Below are 18,214 nucleotides of genomic sequence, written 5' to 3' on the forward strand. Positions count from 1 at the left end.
TAACACCCTAGCAACTGCATAGCAGTGCCCTACCAGTGCCCACACAGAACACCTAAGCAAAAAAACAACAACATGGCAATAGAAATGCTATTGCCTGCTCATCACTGGAAATCTCGTTTTTGTTTACGTACAGAATGATATATAATAACATCTAAAGGTCATCCAGCTCATGTGAAGGTTATCCAGCTTCTTTAGCAAACGTTTAAGCTCACTTTAACACAGTTTCACGAGCACATTCCAGCACAGAACACTCGTGCAGTACGTATGCACTCCCATGTGACTTCAAGGGAAGAAAAAATAATATGCTATCCAGATGTGTGCAAATTTGCCTCCAATAAGAACTCTTGTAGAATTTGTCAGTAATTGATGCAACCGAATTTTACATGCAAGCTCAGTGGAGCCTCATTAGGATATATAAGAAAATACAATATATATTGACACTTCTAGAACTAAGTTTTGTTTAAATCTAACCAGTATTTTCAACTACAATATCTAACTATTACATGTATGCTATTACAGTCGTGGCCTAATGGTTAGAGAGTCGGACTCATGACCAGAAGGTTGCCAGTTCGATCCTCAGGGCCGGCAGGTAACGACTGAGGTGCCCTTGTGCCCTCTGCAGTGATAGCTGCCCACTGCTCCGGGTGTACGTGTGTTCACTACTCTCTGGATGGGTTAAATGCAGAGGGCAAATTTCAGGTATGGTTCTCCATAACTGACAAATAGGTCACTTTCACTTCACTTTCACTTTCACTCACTTGGGTTATGTACGAGAGCCTGTGCTTTTTTGCTACAAATGAAATCTTTGAAAATGCTTCTGTTCATTAACATCAAATACAATTTTGACCTGAAAATAAATGAAACTAAATTAAACATTGAAATGTCGCCTCAAAAGTAAACTGAAATAAGTTTAAAGCACTACAATTACAAAAACTAAAATACAACTAAAACTAAAATGTATTAATCTTATATAGCAACAAATAAAATTAACAAATGAATTATAAAATGACAAAAGCATATACCAACATTGCTAAAACTTTATAAAAATGAACATGCTAATTGAAAAAAATTATAAAACTAAATAAAACTCAAATCAAAACTATAGTAATTCGGCTTTGTTGTGAATAAGTCACCACGGCTGAAGGGCATTGTAAGGCAAGGCGTCAAGTGGAGTGCCTGCTGCAACCCCTCCAGCTGTGACTTATTCACAAAAAAGCACTAGTCCCAAGTACCTAATTGCTTTAATAAAATAATATTAGGAAAATATGATTTTCTAAATATATTAAAATATTCATAAAATATCCAGATGAGGTCTTAATTATTTTCATTCTGCAGTTTCCATCCCCCCAAATACTAACCTAACCCGAAATGCAAATATGTGGTTACATCTTTATATCACTTTTATTGGGGAATTTAAACATATACTCATTTTAATTCATAATCCTTTACTTTTGTCTGTGATGCCATTTCTTTTATAGTTTTATTAGTTAAGTCTAAAGTTTTTGTGATGTGCTGCACAACTTTGGAACTCTGGAAGGAATATCTCCTGTGTTTTGGTTTTGCAAGGCTGTAATTACACTGACAGTACATTCATCATCAGTAACAGAACGGCACGACACACCACGCCCCTCTCATCCCTCTCATCCTAAAGCCAGATCTCTTTCACACCATGTATGCTGGCACATAGCAAAGCTTAGAGTAACATACAGAAATAGAACGGCAGCAAAGCACGTTACCCACCACAGAGACGTAATGTATAGCTCAAAGTACATCTTGAAATATTGCTCATGCAGAGGTCATAAGTAACAAGCGTGGCTAATTTCCAGACAGAGAGTAGCATCTGTAAATAATTGTGGACATAGGTTAAACATGAATCACAGGTAATATAATGTGACGTCGGGCTTCTTGGGACCGTCAAACAATATGGATTTGTTCCCCAGTCCAAATGGAAAACATCTGTATGGCAGTAAAGCTATACCTTCTTTATCTCTTTTGGTGCTACATTTGTACTTAAATCTAACAAATGAGGTCTCCTGAGATATACTAAAAGAGTTTGCGCTGAGTCATAAGTAAGTTAAGAGTAACCAACAGATTAAGTCTAGTAAACATTGTCTTCCTTTAATGTTAACCTATTGGGTTTGATGTTAATGGGAAGAAAAAATGGAATAGTTTATGCATTGAACAATAATGGACTTCATCGTAATTCACAGCAAATTAATCCTATATGGCAGCAGACATAAATAGTCAACCATGATTTCTATTGCAAATTTTCATGCACTTTTGAATCCCAACAACAATATCCTGACAGATATACAGCTATCTCACAGATTGCTGACAGAAATAAAGACTCATTTATCAACACAGCAATATTACATTTTCACATATGACATGAAAGTCCAGTATATTCCAATGTAAAGTGAAAGTGACTAATTTGTAAGTTATGCTAACCGAAAGGTGAAATGTGACCTCTGCATTTAACACATCCAGTAAATAGTGAACACACAAACTGCAAGACGTGGACACACAAGGAGCAGTGGGCAGCTATCACTGCAGCGTACTGGTAGCAAATGGTTAGGGGCAGGGGCCTTGCTCTGAGAATCAAACTGCTGACCTTCTGGTTACAAGAGCGACTCTCTAACCACTAGTCCACAACTGCCCCAACTGTATTACAACCTACTAAAAATTAGGGAATTTTCCAATGAACTACATACTTTGTTATGCAAAATGAAATATTATTGGGAATCAGTGAGTCAGAGCAGATAGTATGGACAAAACTTTTGTCAAGAGGTCATTTAACAGACAACAAAGGCACTGTGACCAGTGACCTGAGCTGTTATGTGTCGTTGACTCCTACAAATGACGCCTCCAACTAGAGCAATGCTGACAGTGAACAAAGACAAACTATAAAATTGATCGTATTAAATGTCAACTTTTGTTTTATTACAGTCAGTATAAAAGACATAGATAAATCAAATCACAGGAGGAAAGTAAAATCACAAAAATGTAATATCTGTATTGCTTTACTTGATACTGAAATGCTATCTGCATTTATTTTAAAATAAGCTCCTTGGGGTTATATGTCCACAACAATTGTGTTTGTTTTACTTCCTACTATTGGGTTTTAGCTGAATCATTTGAGAAGCAAAGAGAATCAATTATTAAATATTTAACCGAGAATCGAGAAATGCTGTTTCCGATCGCACTATTGAGCAAACCCTGTCCAATAGAAATGTCCTCTGAGAGCTTATGATATGTCAATGACCATAAACAGTTTGCTACGGTCTGTCATCTGTATTCATTGAATGTCTTATCTGCTGAGGCTTGAAAGTCTTTACTGATGGTGATGGCTCTTTATCAAGAGTCGCAAGTGTTTTTCTCAGTGGAAAGACCAAAATAGACTGGACACAGTTTTCCCAGAGGCTCCTTGAGAACGGAAGCCTTTGAAATGTTTGGTGGGTTTTTGCTGCGTATGCAACCCATTTATATTTGCTCGATGAATAGTTCAATCTTATGTAATAAAAACAAGAACAAGTTTGAATAATGGCTTGTATGGAGTCAGTATAGGGCCTGCTTCCAAAAGTATTTAGTTAAGATTCTGTGCATTACTTGCCTACTAGTGTATAGCATGTAACCATGAATTTGTGTTTTATAGTTGGTGAGCATGCTCCCTGTTTATAGAGCACTGCAAACACACAAACTCAAGCTCCCATGGGTGCCATACTGTATTAATGAAACGTATGCATTCCAAATAGTAATATCAATTGTAAATTACTACTGTGTGCACATTGCAATGATATTTACAGAGAAATATGGTACACAGTACGAGTGCATAGCTATGCTCATGTGCCCATGAGTTATTTGGGGTTTTTGTTCTTCGGTGCAACCATTCCCTCCTGCTGGAATATCCAGACTTTCATTATGATCACATTGCAGGTTGTGTGGACAACACGTCAGAATCCACGACTGATAACTGTCTGCATCGCTTAGAGTCATTTTAATTCAATGTACATTTGTTTAAGCATACTTTTACTTTTTCTTTGTAGTTAATGCTTTCAGGTTTTATGAAACCGCGAATAGTGTTGTTATTGCTAACAGATCATGTGATAGCTGGTCTTTACCAGTCACATTGACTGGTAACTAGTGGAGCTTCAAATCCCACAATGGGCTATCCTAGCAGACACTATTACCTTAACCTCAGTTAAAATACTTTCATACAGAGATATAGCCTAGCTGATGGATAGTGATGTGTGTCTGCTTTAATATTTTTGTAGTGTCAGTTAGCAAAAGGGCATTTAGTTACAGCAATTTGAGTATTTAATGCTTTGGTAGAATTACAGCTGGGCCCCTACACCCAAGAGCTATGGGAATCCAAACCCACCTGAAGTAAACCCCACCTTTCTGAAATATGCAAACTCAAAGCCAAATTTCATTTGTGTACTGCAAGTCAAAGCTCAGGGCAGGCACAAAGTCTGTCCTCCCAAGCTCAGCCCACAGACAATCATTTTTAGCCAGCACCAATTAGCAGCCCGCTAACTCATCTCTCATTTGAGCTTGAAAGAAAAGCCACATATTTGGACTGAACAGCTTTCCAGCTCCACAGCAGTGTGTGGTTTAGTGTTATATGGACCAGAAACCTGTAGCTATAGTAGCTAGATCAAGCCACCAGTAACACTCTGAGAGAGTGGTTTAGGAGAGAATTATTAACTCGATATTGTGTTATCGCAATAGCAAAACTGTCTCAATATCACCGTGGTCACATGACTGTATGAAACGAGTCTCCCGGGCCTGACATAGAGAATGTTGCAAAAATAATAGATGTTACCATTGGCAAGGTCCATCTGGTGCAATTATTTTCTTTTATAAAAGAGATTTTCAGGTCATTTGACCAATCTGACCACCTCTAAGCAACAGTTATGATTAGAGGATAAAGAAAAGAGGATGCTCATGGCACATTTCCAAGTCATCACTTGTCATTTTAAATATTGCAACAAATACGGTACCGTGGACTTTATACTGTGGTATAACCGTTCAGTGAAATTTTTATATTGTTACATCCTAATGGCAAAAAATAATGTACCGTCATAAATGTACAGTAAATGGTATGCAACTCATTCTGTGATTAGCTTTGTGGATAGGTGCAACAACCCTGGGTCAACTTTAAACGGGATGTGCTGCTTTGGAGTAATTTAGAACCAAAAGAAGCCCAGATAGGACATGTGGTTGAGAAATTCAGATTTTGGATCGAGTGAAACGAGAAACCCTAAATTGTAAATCCACGGGCAAACTTCTGTGGTGCTTTCTTTCTTGAGAGCAAGTCTAAATAAAATGCTTTCTAATGAGACACAGTACATAAAGTACTCACCAAGCTGCCCGGATTGTAGTAGCACAAGGCATCTGTTTTATTATTACTAAATGACTAGCACAGCACAACAGTTTCCTTGAAGATGTCATTGTCAAAATGTCATTTTGTTTATGTTAGAACATTGAGTTTTTCCTGGTCCATGGTGGGCTTCTTCTCTGTCACGCCAACTCCAGTTGGGAGCCTGGTTGAAAGTGCCCCTTTAGATGGGCAGGGGTATCCACTAGCTGATACTTACATTACATTTACATTTATTCATTTGGCAGACGCTTTTATCCAAATATGATATGAGGGGAAGTGTTTGTTGTTGAGTTATGGATATATCATAGCTCCTAGCCTTTCTGGTTTATTTATGCTATGGAAGTGGCACTGTTTGGTCTCGATTAGATGCTGGACCTATGCTGGAAAACCCAGACCTACATTGAAAATGGGGATCAGAGCCAAAGCTACTAAAATGAGATTTGTAGGCCAGTAACTACATCTTTATCTACATACAGTAGCAATCTACATACAGTAGCAATCATCCAACGCATGCAAAAAAACACTCATAGCAACACCCTGACAACTTCCTCAGAATGCATAACAATTTTGTTAGATTTCGTATCACATTGATTGTGAATAAGTGTTTAAATCATGGTGGGATAAAGAAGACAAGCATTTTTCAAAGAACGTTTTCCCATGCAACCATAATGAATAGCTTTCCACTGAGCTACACACTGCTCAATAAAGTTTTACCAGCTCATTAATGTGACCTGTTATATTTCAAAGAAATGGAAAATCCCCATGTCTGTGCTGCCCGACATGCTTGTAACAGTGCATGCAATGCTTTGTCTGACTGACTGTTTGGGAAAACATGGCCAGAAAGTAATTACTTGGTGTAACTTGATGCAAATTTACGTAAATGCCTTGTAATAGCCATATCCACTTAACAGTTAAATGGTTTGAAACAAAAACACCCAGTTGTATTTTATTCTAAATTGGTCTGGGGTGATATTGAACACATGGCACACTAAAAACCATTGTTGTTAGTCCCAGCAGCAATCTTATTCATTGGGTTTTAAGCATTTGAATGCATTTGCAGTTATAGGTATGTGGTTGACGTCATTATGATCCTGCAAGAGTGATTCACAAAACCAAGCTTTTGCTACTACCGCGCGTGACTTTACTCAATATACACATCACTTCCTTTGGTATTCTGGCCACAACTATCAGATGGGCTAAAAGCACTGAACGTTTGCTAAAATGCTTGAAAACTGCAGTATAATAACTTTAATTTGAGTGATTGGAGGGTAACGTCTGCTTTCAAAGCCAAAGTAAACAGCATTATTTAGATTATACCCATTTGTTATGATCACCAGTCATACCCTAATGCTTGAGATGCTGGCAGACTCTGTCTAACCTAAATTATTTATATATCCTCCGTCTGAGCGAAGCAGGCCCTGCTGGCCCTCTGTCTCAACCATTACCTTTCATTTGGCAAAACTCATTCAAAAGGCATTAGCAGATACAATTATAACGCCAAGAAACATTGTTCATTGTTTAGATGTGTGTGAATTAGAGGTATCTATTACTTAGAGATTAAGGTTCGGCAATAAACTTGGTACCCATAGACACCCTAGTAAAATAAATGAATGTGCTGATGAGTCAAGAATGGTATTATGGTATTTTTGAATTGGTAAAATAAGCAGAAAAATAGAAAAAAAGGTGCTCGAGAACTAAATGAGATGATTGTACATGAGGGCACTTCTAAGTGTTGACCAACAGTTGGTGGTCCTACATGTGTATGTCTCTTGAGTGGAATCCCAAAGATGTTAGCAATGTGGCTAAAATAGTTTTCCATCTGTTGCTCACTGCTGGTCAAATGCTGAAGTGTTGACCTGGAGCCAAATGTAGTCTCACATTTGAAATTCTTGCCCTTTGGTTCATATGATGATTCATCCGTGTCAGATTTTCTTTCAGTGAGAACAAACAAATTACAAAAAACTAAAAGTGCCACAACAGCTGTTCCTTTTACTGTAAGCCAAATTTTTATTACGTAGACCAACTCCTACATTTTCTTACTGTAGGGGAGCATAGCTATGGGCATATTAACAAGGTCTTTAGTCATGTTCCTGGAAAATGCTTTCGAATAGAATATGTCTGTAGAGGAATATAGCCAAAAACTTACCGCCAGGGCTTGTAGCCTTTCCTTATGAAGTTCAGCTTCAGCCATCCTGGAAAAACAAAGGCAGAATTCTCAGTTACGGTGAGACTGGTAATTCCAAGTGTTCTTGTGTGTGTGTGGTGTGGTAGATGAGCAGAATAACAGACACACACACACTCAACCCTGGTCCTCTAAAGCAGACACAGTGTACTGAGGTCAAGATCTTCTCATTCTCTAGCCATGTGTCTGCCAGACTCTCTCTCTCTTTCTGTTTCTCTCTCCTCCTACCTATCTCCCCCTCTTCGTCGCAGCCGAGAGGAGGGCATTATGGACAGATGACAGTCTTAAACCCGCCCCCTGTGTTTAGCAGAGAGCTACAGTCGTGTAGACATAGCTGCCAGTATGGAGGGAGGAATAACATTGTCACATCTATCTGTGACTGCTGCTGCTCTGTGTGTGTGTGCGCGCGTGTGCGTGTACGTGCTGGGATGGAAAACAAAGGTGTGCCCCACACTGGGGACATGAGCAAGTGCAAGCTTAGAGGAAATCTGCTCCATGATTGTTAATCGCAATCTTCCATCTGCCAGTTGTTTCGCTATTGTTTAACAATATCTAAGGAATTAAGAGAATAGTAGCCTACAACATCAAAATGAGTGCATAAAAAGAACTTCATAATATTCTGTTATCCCAGAATACATTTTTTACATGGCACAAAAGGAGATGTTTTCCAGATTCGACAAGCTAGTCTTTTATCTACAATGAAGATGGATACAAAAGGCAGTAAAAAAGTTGCTCTCAGATCTTATTTGCCAATGTGTCCTTTAGATTTGTGTCTGTTTGAAATCAACAGCATTTATGCATCCTCTATTCCTTCCTAAAGGTTTCGTTGTGGGTCTATGGTTTGGTTAAAAAAGACTTTATCCACAGGACCTTCCTGTTGGATAGAAGCTTCTCTGTAGCGGGATGAGGTTCTCCTATTTATAAAATGTATGAAAAATGTAAGGAAATGGTTTCTCCAATAATCTTTTATTTTCTAAAGCATCAACCAATAACCACATTTTAATAAGGTCCCCACAAAGCCATCACATCGTTTATATGTAAATAGATGAAATACACTGAAATATGATTACACAAATCTAGATGACTTTAATGGTAATTTCAAGACCTTGGTACAGTTTAAAATGTAATGGTTAAACATGCTTCAGAGCATGTCTTTTTGCGTTCAACATATAGGAATCCATACTGGTTTGTAATACAATAAATAAAAGATCTTGAAAAACTGAACTGTGCCATCTAAATGTTAGAGTTCTGTTTTAGGAATGTTCTTATAGTTGAATCATGATGTGATCTTTATGTGAAAAAAATTGGGTCGATATGCATGTAACTTATGTTTTAAAAGGGATGATACAAAATTAACTGAGAACCATCTGTAAAAAGTTGCTGACTGGAACCATGTCTGGTTTGGAAACACTCTCTGCAAATATGGCTCTGTCTTTTTTGGAAAGCAGCTTTGAGAGGCTGTACTAAACATCCAGAGTTCTGATTCATTCCTCCTGTAAAGCCAAAGTGAGCAACAGGGAATATGAACATAGGGGGTCCGGCTGCCTTTCCCCCATCCAACCTCTCATTCAACTCCTGTGGAAGGATACAAAAAATCCTTATATGGAGTAAAGGCTGAGCTAACACTCTCTGTAATGTTTGCAAGATGCAAGCTCATGGGAACTGTAAGAAATGCAGCGAATGAGATTATGACTAAATGTTGTGACAGGTCAGTGTGTGTACAGGACTGTCTGCTGGTCAAAGTTATTGCTGCCTGATCAAGTAAATAAATGCAAATAAGTCATCACAGAACAGAAAAAGTCAGATTTAGGAATGATCTCAGGGAATTGGATTCAATTGGATTGGATTCAATTTATTGTCATTACACACATACAAGTACAGTGCAACGAAATGTAATGTGAATGTAAATGTAATTACATTCACATTACGGAATGTAATGTGTTTTGAGTATTTGGTTCATCTCAGGTGACTTGTGCATCTGCAAATGTATTTAATGCAATGGCACATTAAATACAACACATTATTCTGTATGTCAAGAAAGCATTTTAATCAGATACTAAATATTCATTATACTTTTTAGAAATACGTATATTATTACCAGATGCTAACTGGCACCAGATAAGTGAATAAACCATTCAGGTGAGCCAAAAATAATGCACATAAAAACAATGTAATGTCTATTTACTGTAAAATAAGAAAAGAATGTTAAAGAATTGGACTGAGAAACAATGGGAGCATGATACTGAAATGAGTGATGGAAGCATCACAGACATTTTGGAATAATAAACGTTAGTGGTTGGATCACACAACCTACAGCAGCACGAAACATTAGTAGATGGAGGAAATTCCTGGAAGCTAACGCAACTACTGGAAATAGGCTGAAAGCCACGAAACACAGAACACTTGCAGACGGCAGACTTCAGAAGCTTTGTGACTAAACCAGCTCCACAAAAGTTATAAAAAATCATTTGACAGAGCCCTGTGAAACATTTCCACGTTAACACTACAGTGCAAGAACTTGTAGAACATTGTGTTACAGAACTTCATTTGTTACAAAAGGACACATGGCTTTTAATGGATTTGTTAAACTTCCAAATACCTTATACAGTATATTGGCCTATGGTGGTGTCTGTTTTCATCAGTACATTATCATTGCCATTGATGAACAACTTTAAGAATTTGTAAGCACTTTGTCCCAGACTTTAAAAGCACTCTCAAAAGTGCAATATACTGCGCTTTTGTAGATGCCGTCTTCCCTCGCCACACGCTTTACTTTTCCATTTCTAGCATTGGCTGTAACGTCATCAGTCAACATAACAGACAAAAGCAACATTGTTTCTCTGGCACAGTGACCTCATCCAATGAGCCAGCGAGGCACAGTAATACCTTCCAGATGTGGGAGTCCAAACGCTGGGAATCGAATGCCAAATAAATGCATAGCGAAATGGTCTTCACACGCTTTTGGAGTGAAATACACCATTCACAGGCTGGCTGCCTCATTCAAAAAAACTCAACAATGTATTGTATAATCTCTTGTATCTTCACTTGCTAGACATGTATGCATATTTCATAAAGGATGTTAGACGTGCTGTGTTGGGATGTCACTTATACAAATTCATGCTCGATCAAACCTCTGTCAAAGATATTAGGAGGAGGTGTTCAGAGCAACAAACTGGACCATGTGTGAATAATGTTCATTAGTGCTTGCAGTTATGTTCAATAATTTAGTACTTCATATGCATGTCCTTATTTCGTGTTGGGTATTCAACTGATTTTTTGTCATTGAGGTCTTATTGTTTGCAATAGTATAAATGCCTGTACCAAAAGTGACAATTGAAGATTACAAAGAGACAGAATTTATACCGAGACAAGTAATCTGGACCTGAAGTGTCAACAATAACACTGTAGGCGTGGTATTGGATAGTTAAATGGTGCCAAACCTTCTGTCTAAAATACGTTTGTTTTTGCTGTACAAATATTTTGCTGCCTTAAATGAAGTAATACACAGCTTTACAAATCCTACAAAAGTTCATAAATTGCAATGCCTTACTAAGGCGGAGGTGATCAGGACTTTGCACTTCTTTAAAAAGAGTAAATCATATTGGCCAATAAACTGCTACTCTATCGTTGCAAGAAACTAATAACTTATTTATTTTTTGATAACAACCAATCGACCTCGCAGGATGTAACACTTCAGCCTAAAATGCAGGGTTGTTTCAAGCCATGGTTGGGCCAAATATGAACAATTCCTCAGTATGATAAAGCGTGTCGTAAGCTGGCTCCCTCACAAATGAAATTGATGGCTCAGCCACAATAGCGCGTTAGTGCAAAGGTGTACTTTGATTTACAGTGTCCAAGAGTCACAAAAATGAGCCAGCATATTTACAAAAAAACAACGAAAACAAATACACTATAGGTATATACAGTCCATATACACAGTACATACACTTATAAATCAAAGGCTCCACCCACTTGGAATAAATCAAATAACCAACAGGGTATTTCGCATCCTTACCAGCTGCAAATGTATGTATAGATAAGTATATATACTGTATATATATATATATATATATATATATAAATATATATGTGTACAACCAGAGCGATAGCGCAAAATCCCTGTGTGTAACCGAGAGAGCTTAAATGTGTGAAAAGACATGGGAGTATAAGTGCTGTCCAGAGTCTTCAGGTGACAGAGTCCTCAGAGTAACCCATTGGATGGATTTGTCCCTTTCTGACAAACCATTGATTTTTGTGGATGCATTTAGTATAGTTACAACCCGAGGGGCTGTTTATAGAAGTCTCCAAATGATTTGATTTGTTTTGAGAAGAATCCATTTATCTGAAGCCAAAAAAGTTATGTTCAGAAACTCTGCTCCATCTTCCATAGTGTTTATGACTGTGTTTGTTCTGGAGTGTTTCACAGCTCTGTTTTTTTTCCCGAACAAACACTTCAAATGTGTGTGTGCTGCCAATTGTGGTTATAATATTAAACTCTAGGGACTTAACTTGACCCCATGTGAGGACATTTCTGAATAGTTTCAACTGTGAATCAGTTCTAAATTACTGTATAAAGAGACATAACTTAAAAGTGGATAAACGTACGGATAAACGAAGCACAAATAATGTGATCTACAGTAGCTTTCTTTGATTCAGCTGAATTTGAATGTGTAAATGTATAAAAAAACTACATCGGTTGTTGTAAGGCTTTATAATCGAAGCTGTCCCGATCATCTTGATGCATGGAAAACACAACTGTTGTATATATCATTACAGCTAAGATGAATGTGGTGATTATTCGAGAGGATTGAGACGTGGTGTTCATCCAGCAGGACTGCCTGTTGCCCTGCTATACGTGTTGCTAATTTTGCATGTGTCTGGAATGTGACAGCTGCAGTACTCCAAACGCATTCTTTGGTGTGATGGCTTCAGGTCTTCTTTATTCTCAAGATCACGCTTTCAAACTAGACTGCAGCATTATCGCAAATATGACAACCTGCAAATATGACAACCTGACCAATGTCAGTCAATGCAGTCATTTGAGGTATTTTAACTTCAACCTGGATTTGGCTGAGAGATACCATACCTGAAGGTGTTTACACAATTCCCTCAAAAACATTACATTTAGGGATTTAGAGTAAACGAAAATACGTTTATAAACAGAATGTATGTCATTTATTAATTATTTACATGGTAAACATTTATTGGATTGATATTCAGGAATAGAAAAAGCAGACGTGTGAAGTTTCTATTGCGTTTAGTCTATTGGACATACAGAATGTCATATTATTTAAATTTTAGTTATGAATATCGCTCAAAGCTGGCAGTCGGTCCTGATATATTCAACTGCTTTTTAAAAGATAATTTTTTTTTATTTTGCAAAGATAAACGCATGGAATTTGAGTATTTTTGAGTATACAAGTGAACAAAATAAAATGTGCAGATGTGCACATTAAAAATGTGGCCTTGATACTGTAAGAAATTTGAAGATAAAAGTACCTATCACTGACTAGTGGCAAATGTTGACTATGAAATCATTCTGCATATAGTAAATACTGTAAAAATTTATGTAATATTGTAATATTAAAATATTACCTACAACATACCGTAAGATACACCTTACATATTTATCAACATACATTTAACTTGAGCTTCCATTCACATTTATAAAGCTCCTATATACTGTATATACAAGTACATATAGATATAAATCCTACTATTAATATGATTAATATTACAATCATTATTGTTTAGACATTAAAACTGGATTTAAATCAAAACTGGATTTCCGAGGAGACAACTGGATGCCACTCACAGACTGGAGTTGCACAATTCATACTTTTTCCACATACCACAGGTATGTGCTGTACAGTATGTAACTGTTACTGTAGTATGGTTCATGACTGTAACAAACTGTAATCTAAAGGCAATTGGCTTTCAACATGTCTTGCCCCTTGTACTGCATCACCCTAACTTACAATGCACGGAAACCAGGCGATCAAAATGGGGCTTTTTATTTTCAGTCAGCCATTTTTATTTGTAAAATATTAGACATGTCTTCACTCATTATTGATATAATATAGCACCCAAATTCTGACATAATAGTAGCCCACTTGCATGGGCTGTTTTGCATTTGCTGCAGAATTAGGGGCCAACACCCCAAAATAAACGGTAGACCTACTGTCAACATTATTACTGTGTGCTGTCCTAATTCAATGTCTTCTTCAACACTATATGTGAACCTTTACTATAGGTACAAAACATTGGCGAAAACAATGTGACACATTACATGCATGTTCGCTTCTCTCTCTTTCACACAAATACACACACACGGACACACACACACATGGAGGAATCCATGACTGCAGACAACAGCTGCTGCAGCATCATCATCCTCTCACTGCCCTGGCTGCCGTTGCCATGGCAACCTGTTCATGATGTCCAACCCATCAGAGGGAGGGTGAGGAAAAAATGGAAGTACTCACTCATATGCCGGGGCTTTCCTCCGGAGAGGTGTGCCCATCATGGCTGCGTCTTCTCCCTCTTCTTCTCTCCTTCCTAGTCTCCGGTTCTCTCAACTGCTAATACTGTTTCGGCTTGGGAATGACGGATCTCCACCTTTCCCTGAGATTTCAGATGGATGCTGGGTAGAGGCTTGCAGCTTGCTACAGCTCTGCCTAGCCTGCAGGAGGAGAGAGAGAAAGGGAGAAAGAGAGAGTGAGCGAGAGAAGCAGAGACAGGAGGGAGGGTCACATTTGTTTTACATCTTATTGTATTGAAAGAGGATATGCTTTATTGCTTCAAACAAGACTGTGATATTACTGTAATTCTAATTAATGATATGCATATCAAACCACCAATAACATTTTTTATCAGATCTGACATGCTGTAACTGCGTATAACCTGTAATTAACCTTAATTATGTGTCATTGATGTACCGTATAGAATCCATATGCACATTCATGCCCTGTGACAAAGATACAATATGTTTTTTAAAGACTAGTTTAAGATTCAACGATGTAGGTAGCCATGTAGTAATACCAAAACATTGTTTGGTATAACCAAAACAAGACAGGAGTGTCCGAGAATTTGACCTTCCTTATACTATACATTGTCCCCTATAATGCTAGAAACATTACAGACGTGGTGATTTGACACAGAGAGGATTGCTTGGTTGATCTAAAAAAGGAGCAATTGTGCCACATAGAGTAACGCTTGGCGTTGGTAGAGAGGCTGGAAACACTTACGAGTAAAAAAAATGAAGACATAAACTTATACATTGTAAGGAATTTCCATAGACGTGATTCATTTTATACTCAAACTATAAGTTATAACCTCTAACTTTACACCAAAACCTACTGTAAACTTCATCTCTTTGTATTGAATGTTGGTCTTTGAGACTTTCACTATCATTGTGGGGGCATTAGGTCATTGTGTCACTGGAAATTAAGAAAATCTGCAATCAATAATACTTATGGCTAATATTCTACATTTATTATATTGAGTTATTATAATAATTATACAATAACTAATTATACTAAAGGCAACAGGAGTACAATGACATGACTATAGTCCAAGTTAATTCCTTTAATCCACCCTATTTTTTCATTTACTGTATGCAGTTTAACTGTAATCTTTTTTATCTTTTTTATTTTTGTGTGTAATTGCCCTTATCTTTGTTGTTTTGCTCTTTTGACACCCACGGTAAACTTTATTTTAAGTTCAAAATACCATTTCTGTGATATTTTAGTTCCACTAAAGGTGTGGCTTTATATATAACTAGATGCTACATTCAAGCGCTCCTGGCACCTAGACATGTTCGCCGTCTTGGAGCGGTCCACTCTTTCCCTCACAGTGTACAAGAATGGCCCAACACTGCACAGCCATGGCTGTGAAAAATGGGATAACCTATCTTTGTTGTCATGTGTTAGTTTAACATATATATTATTATAAATGCAAGGGCTTGCACCATTCCAATATGGTGGACGACCTTCGTATAGCGGCCCATAGAAACAGATGCTAATGCACCATCTAGTTTTTACATCTATGAATAGTGCTCTAATGCTGTGTGGTGAGGTGGTCTTTTAAGGGACAATAGCAAGGTCACATTGAGCTGAAGTGTTGAGGCTGTCATGATTCCGCTATCATGTCATGCTTATTCTTGGTCTTGCAGCGGAGCCATGGCATAGCCTTAGGTTTTGTGTGAGAAAGACATGGCGTTGGTTTGATTTTGACTTGCCATGTGCTTTCTCGTGTCTCGGCTGTGTTTCCACCCTTTTGTCTTGTTAGCCTTCCCATTAGTGTTTCATTACCTACACCTACCCCTTGTTAATTATCCTGTGTTTCCCCATTAAAACATCCTCGTGTTCATTGTCCTGTGCTCGTTTGTTGTACTTGTTTCCACGTATAGATGCCTTGTTCATTGGTCCCGCGGCATGAGAATCCTTTAAGTATAGTCTTTGTGAGTATTCTGTTTAGTCCTTGTATGTTTTTGTAGTTAGTGTTCTTGTCAAGTGTTTAGTTCTTATCAGTTTATCGTGTCCCCTGTTCTTGTTTTGTTACCCCATCGTGGGTGTTTGTTTTCTGTTTTGTGTATATATTAAAGTCTTGTTAACCCCTTCACCAACGCTGGCTGCAATTGGGTTCTTCCACCACGTTCACGACAGAGGCTTTCTGCATTCTTGAGTGTCACACACTTCGATGTTTGTGATAATGTTAATATCTTAGAGCGCTTTTTCACCACCGCACCTAATCGTTCTCGTTGCTTAATCGTTCCACTCTCTCCGATCCATGGCAGCCGGTACGTAAATGGTTCATTTCCACCGCAGGGCTGATAACAGAAATCTTAAGAAGGTAAACACAAACACGTCACACGCTGCCTTGGTAACACAAGAGACTGAGCTATAACGCCTCTGCACGCATTCTTTTAGCACATGGTGGAAATTCCGAGCCAAGAACAGGTTGTAATTTTGCCGAATTTAACCAGGCTCATAACTGTTACCGTTTCAGACCATGCTCTGAATCTCACTGTCTGGGGCCAACTAAGCAGTTTGTTTATTAGCTCAAAAAGATCTGCCACAAGTCTCCATAATGCCATGGTTTATAAATTATAGCTCGGGAGATATTTGCCAATTTTCTTTCTCCCAAAATTGCTTAGGAAAGATACATGAGACAAGCATTAAAATACATTAAGAATATTGAGCAACAAAATGTATCTCTTAAACTCTAATGGAGATATTTATGAGCTGTTTCTATGTTTGCAGTAAAAACATCTGAGACGCAACAAAAGTTTCTATTTGCCAGCCACTTAATCTAATTGATGTAGCTGAGACCTTAAAAATGATCTCATCTGTGATATATTTTTCTTCTGTGAAACCACCATAGTTCTGTGGGAGTTTCTTTTAATTTATTTTACAAAACAATTTATTTTTCCCAGGAGGTTAATACTTAACAGCCCAAAACCAGTAACGGATTACTGCTGTACTTTCCTACGACCAGTCCCAGGATCTTCTGACATTCGGAACCTATTGTAGCTCTTCTTCAGCAAATGTCTGGATCTCACTTTTTGGATAAAAGGACTACATTTAAATAATAAGATTTGGACCTTGAGAACAAAATGGCCAAAATGACCAGCTCTAGTTTAATCTGTCTCTAATAGATTCTACAAACAAAACAGCACAAGGATTACATTGTGGTCAAAGTAACCAAAGTTAATGAGATCAAGAAGCTTAATATAGACGCTACTCACTTCTTGCAGGTCTGGAGATATGCCACTATCTGTGAGTGCTGTAATGTTACATGACCCTTGGTATTCCATGATGGTAGAAGTTTCCAGCTAGCTATCTCACATGTTTGCTCAACGAGAAGATCCTGAAACCAGTTTTAATTTACCGGGAGTATCAGTAATGTGTACCTTACCTTTTGGCAGTGATTGGCAGAAGTTGTTTTTGGCAGACCTTGAGACCGTTTAGCTTAAATGTTTCTGATCATCACAACACAACACAGTAGCAATTACACAAAATTGCCTTCACACAGAGCCCAAAACACAGAAAAAAAAACTCAAAATGGGGGCGTAAGGCACAAAGCCGTTCATGTAAAGAGCACCAGATATCTCACGCTGATACAATGTTAGCTTTGTTGATCGCTCTTTCTGGAATTTTTCCTCTGCTGTAAAGGGGCCGGTCAGTGGTCACAGTTTACAATGTCACTTCATCTGTGATCTATGTAAGGTCATTGGAGAATTGCTACCTACTGTTGGCAAAAAAGAGCAATTCACATCGTGTTACTGTTTGACAGACTTAAAATAAACAACTAAATGCCCCCACTTTTATTTGGAGCGAAAGAATCCTGAAAACACCATTTACGCTCATCTGGCCTTCAAATCAAATGAGATAGCATTAATTGTAAATGAATAAATGTACTGTTACTTGGCTATATACTATTTCATTTGTAATGTTTGATCCTGTTATGAAAAAATGCATTAAAAAAAGCTATTAAAATTGATTTCAACCAAAGCGATATTCAGTTGGGGAATACAAAAAGCGGTCCATTTTAAGAAGGCAAAAAACATGAGAAGTAATGCAAAGTTTCAGTCACGATGTTTAAAACATAATAGTACTTTAACAGTATATGATAATAGTAGCCTAAGTAGA

General features: G+C 37.7%; 1 protein-coding gene across 1 annotated transcript in view; it reads right to left on the reverse strand.

The window, feature by feature from the left end:
• The window catches only part of palm2akap2 (PALM2 and AKAP2 fusion), a 74,050-nt gene extending 56,262 nt beyond the window's left edge, over positions 1-17,788 (reverse strand). The window contains exons 1-3 of the mRNA XM_079448409.1: positions 17,311-17,788; positions 14,048-14,244; positions 7,527-7,572 (exon numbers count right to left, since the gene is read on the reverse strand). Coding sequence (XP_079304535.1) covers positions 7,527-7,572; positions 14,048-14,088 — 87 coding nt within the window. The 5' untranslated portion in view covers positions 14,089-14,244; positions 17,311-17,788. The remainder of the gene's footprint in view (positions 1-7,526; positions 7,573-14,047; positions 14,245-17,310) is intronic.
• Positions 17,789-18,214: the final 426 nt, after the last annotated feature.

Source organism: Barbatula barbatula (assembly GCF_947034865.1).
Source record: "Barbatula barbatula genome assembly, chromosome: 24".
NCBI lineage: Eukaryota > Metazoa > Chordata > Actinopteri > Cypriniformes > Nemacheilidae > Barbatula > Barbatula barbatula.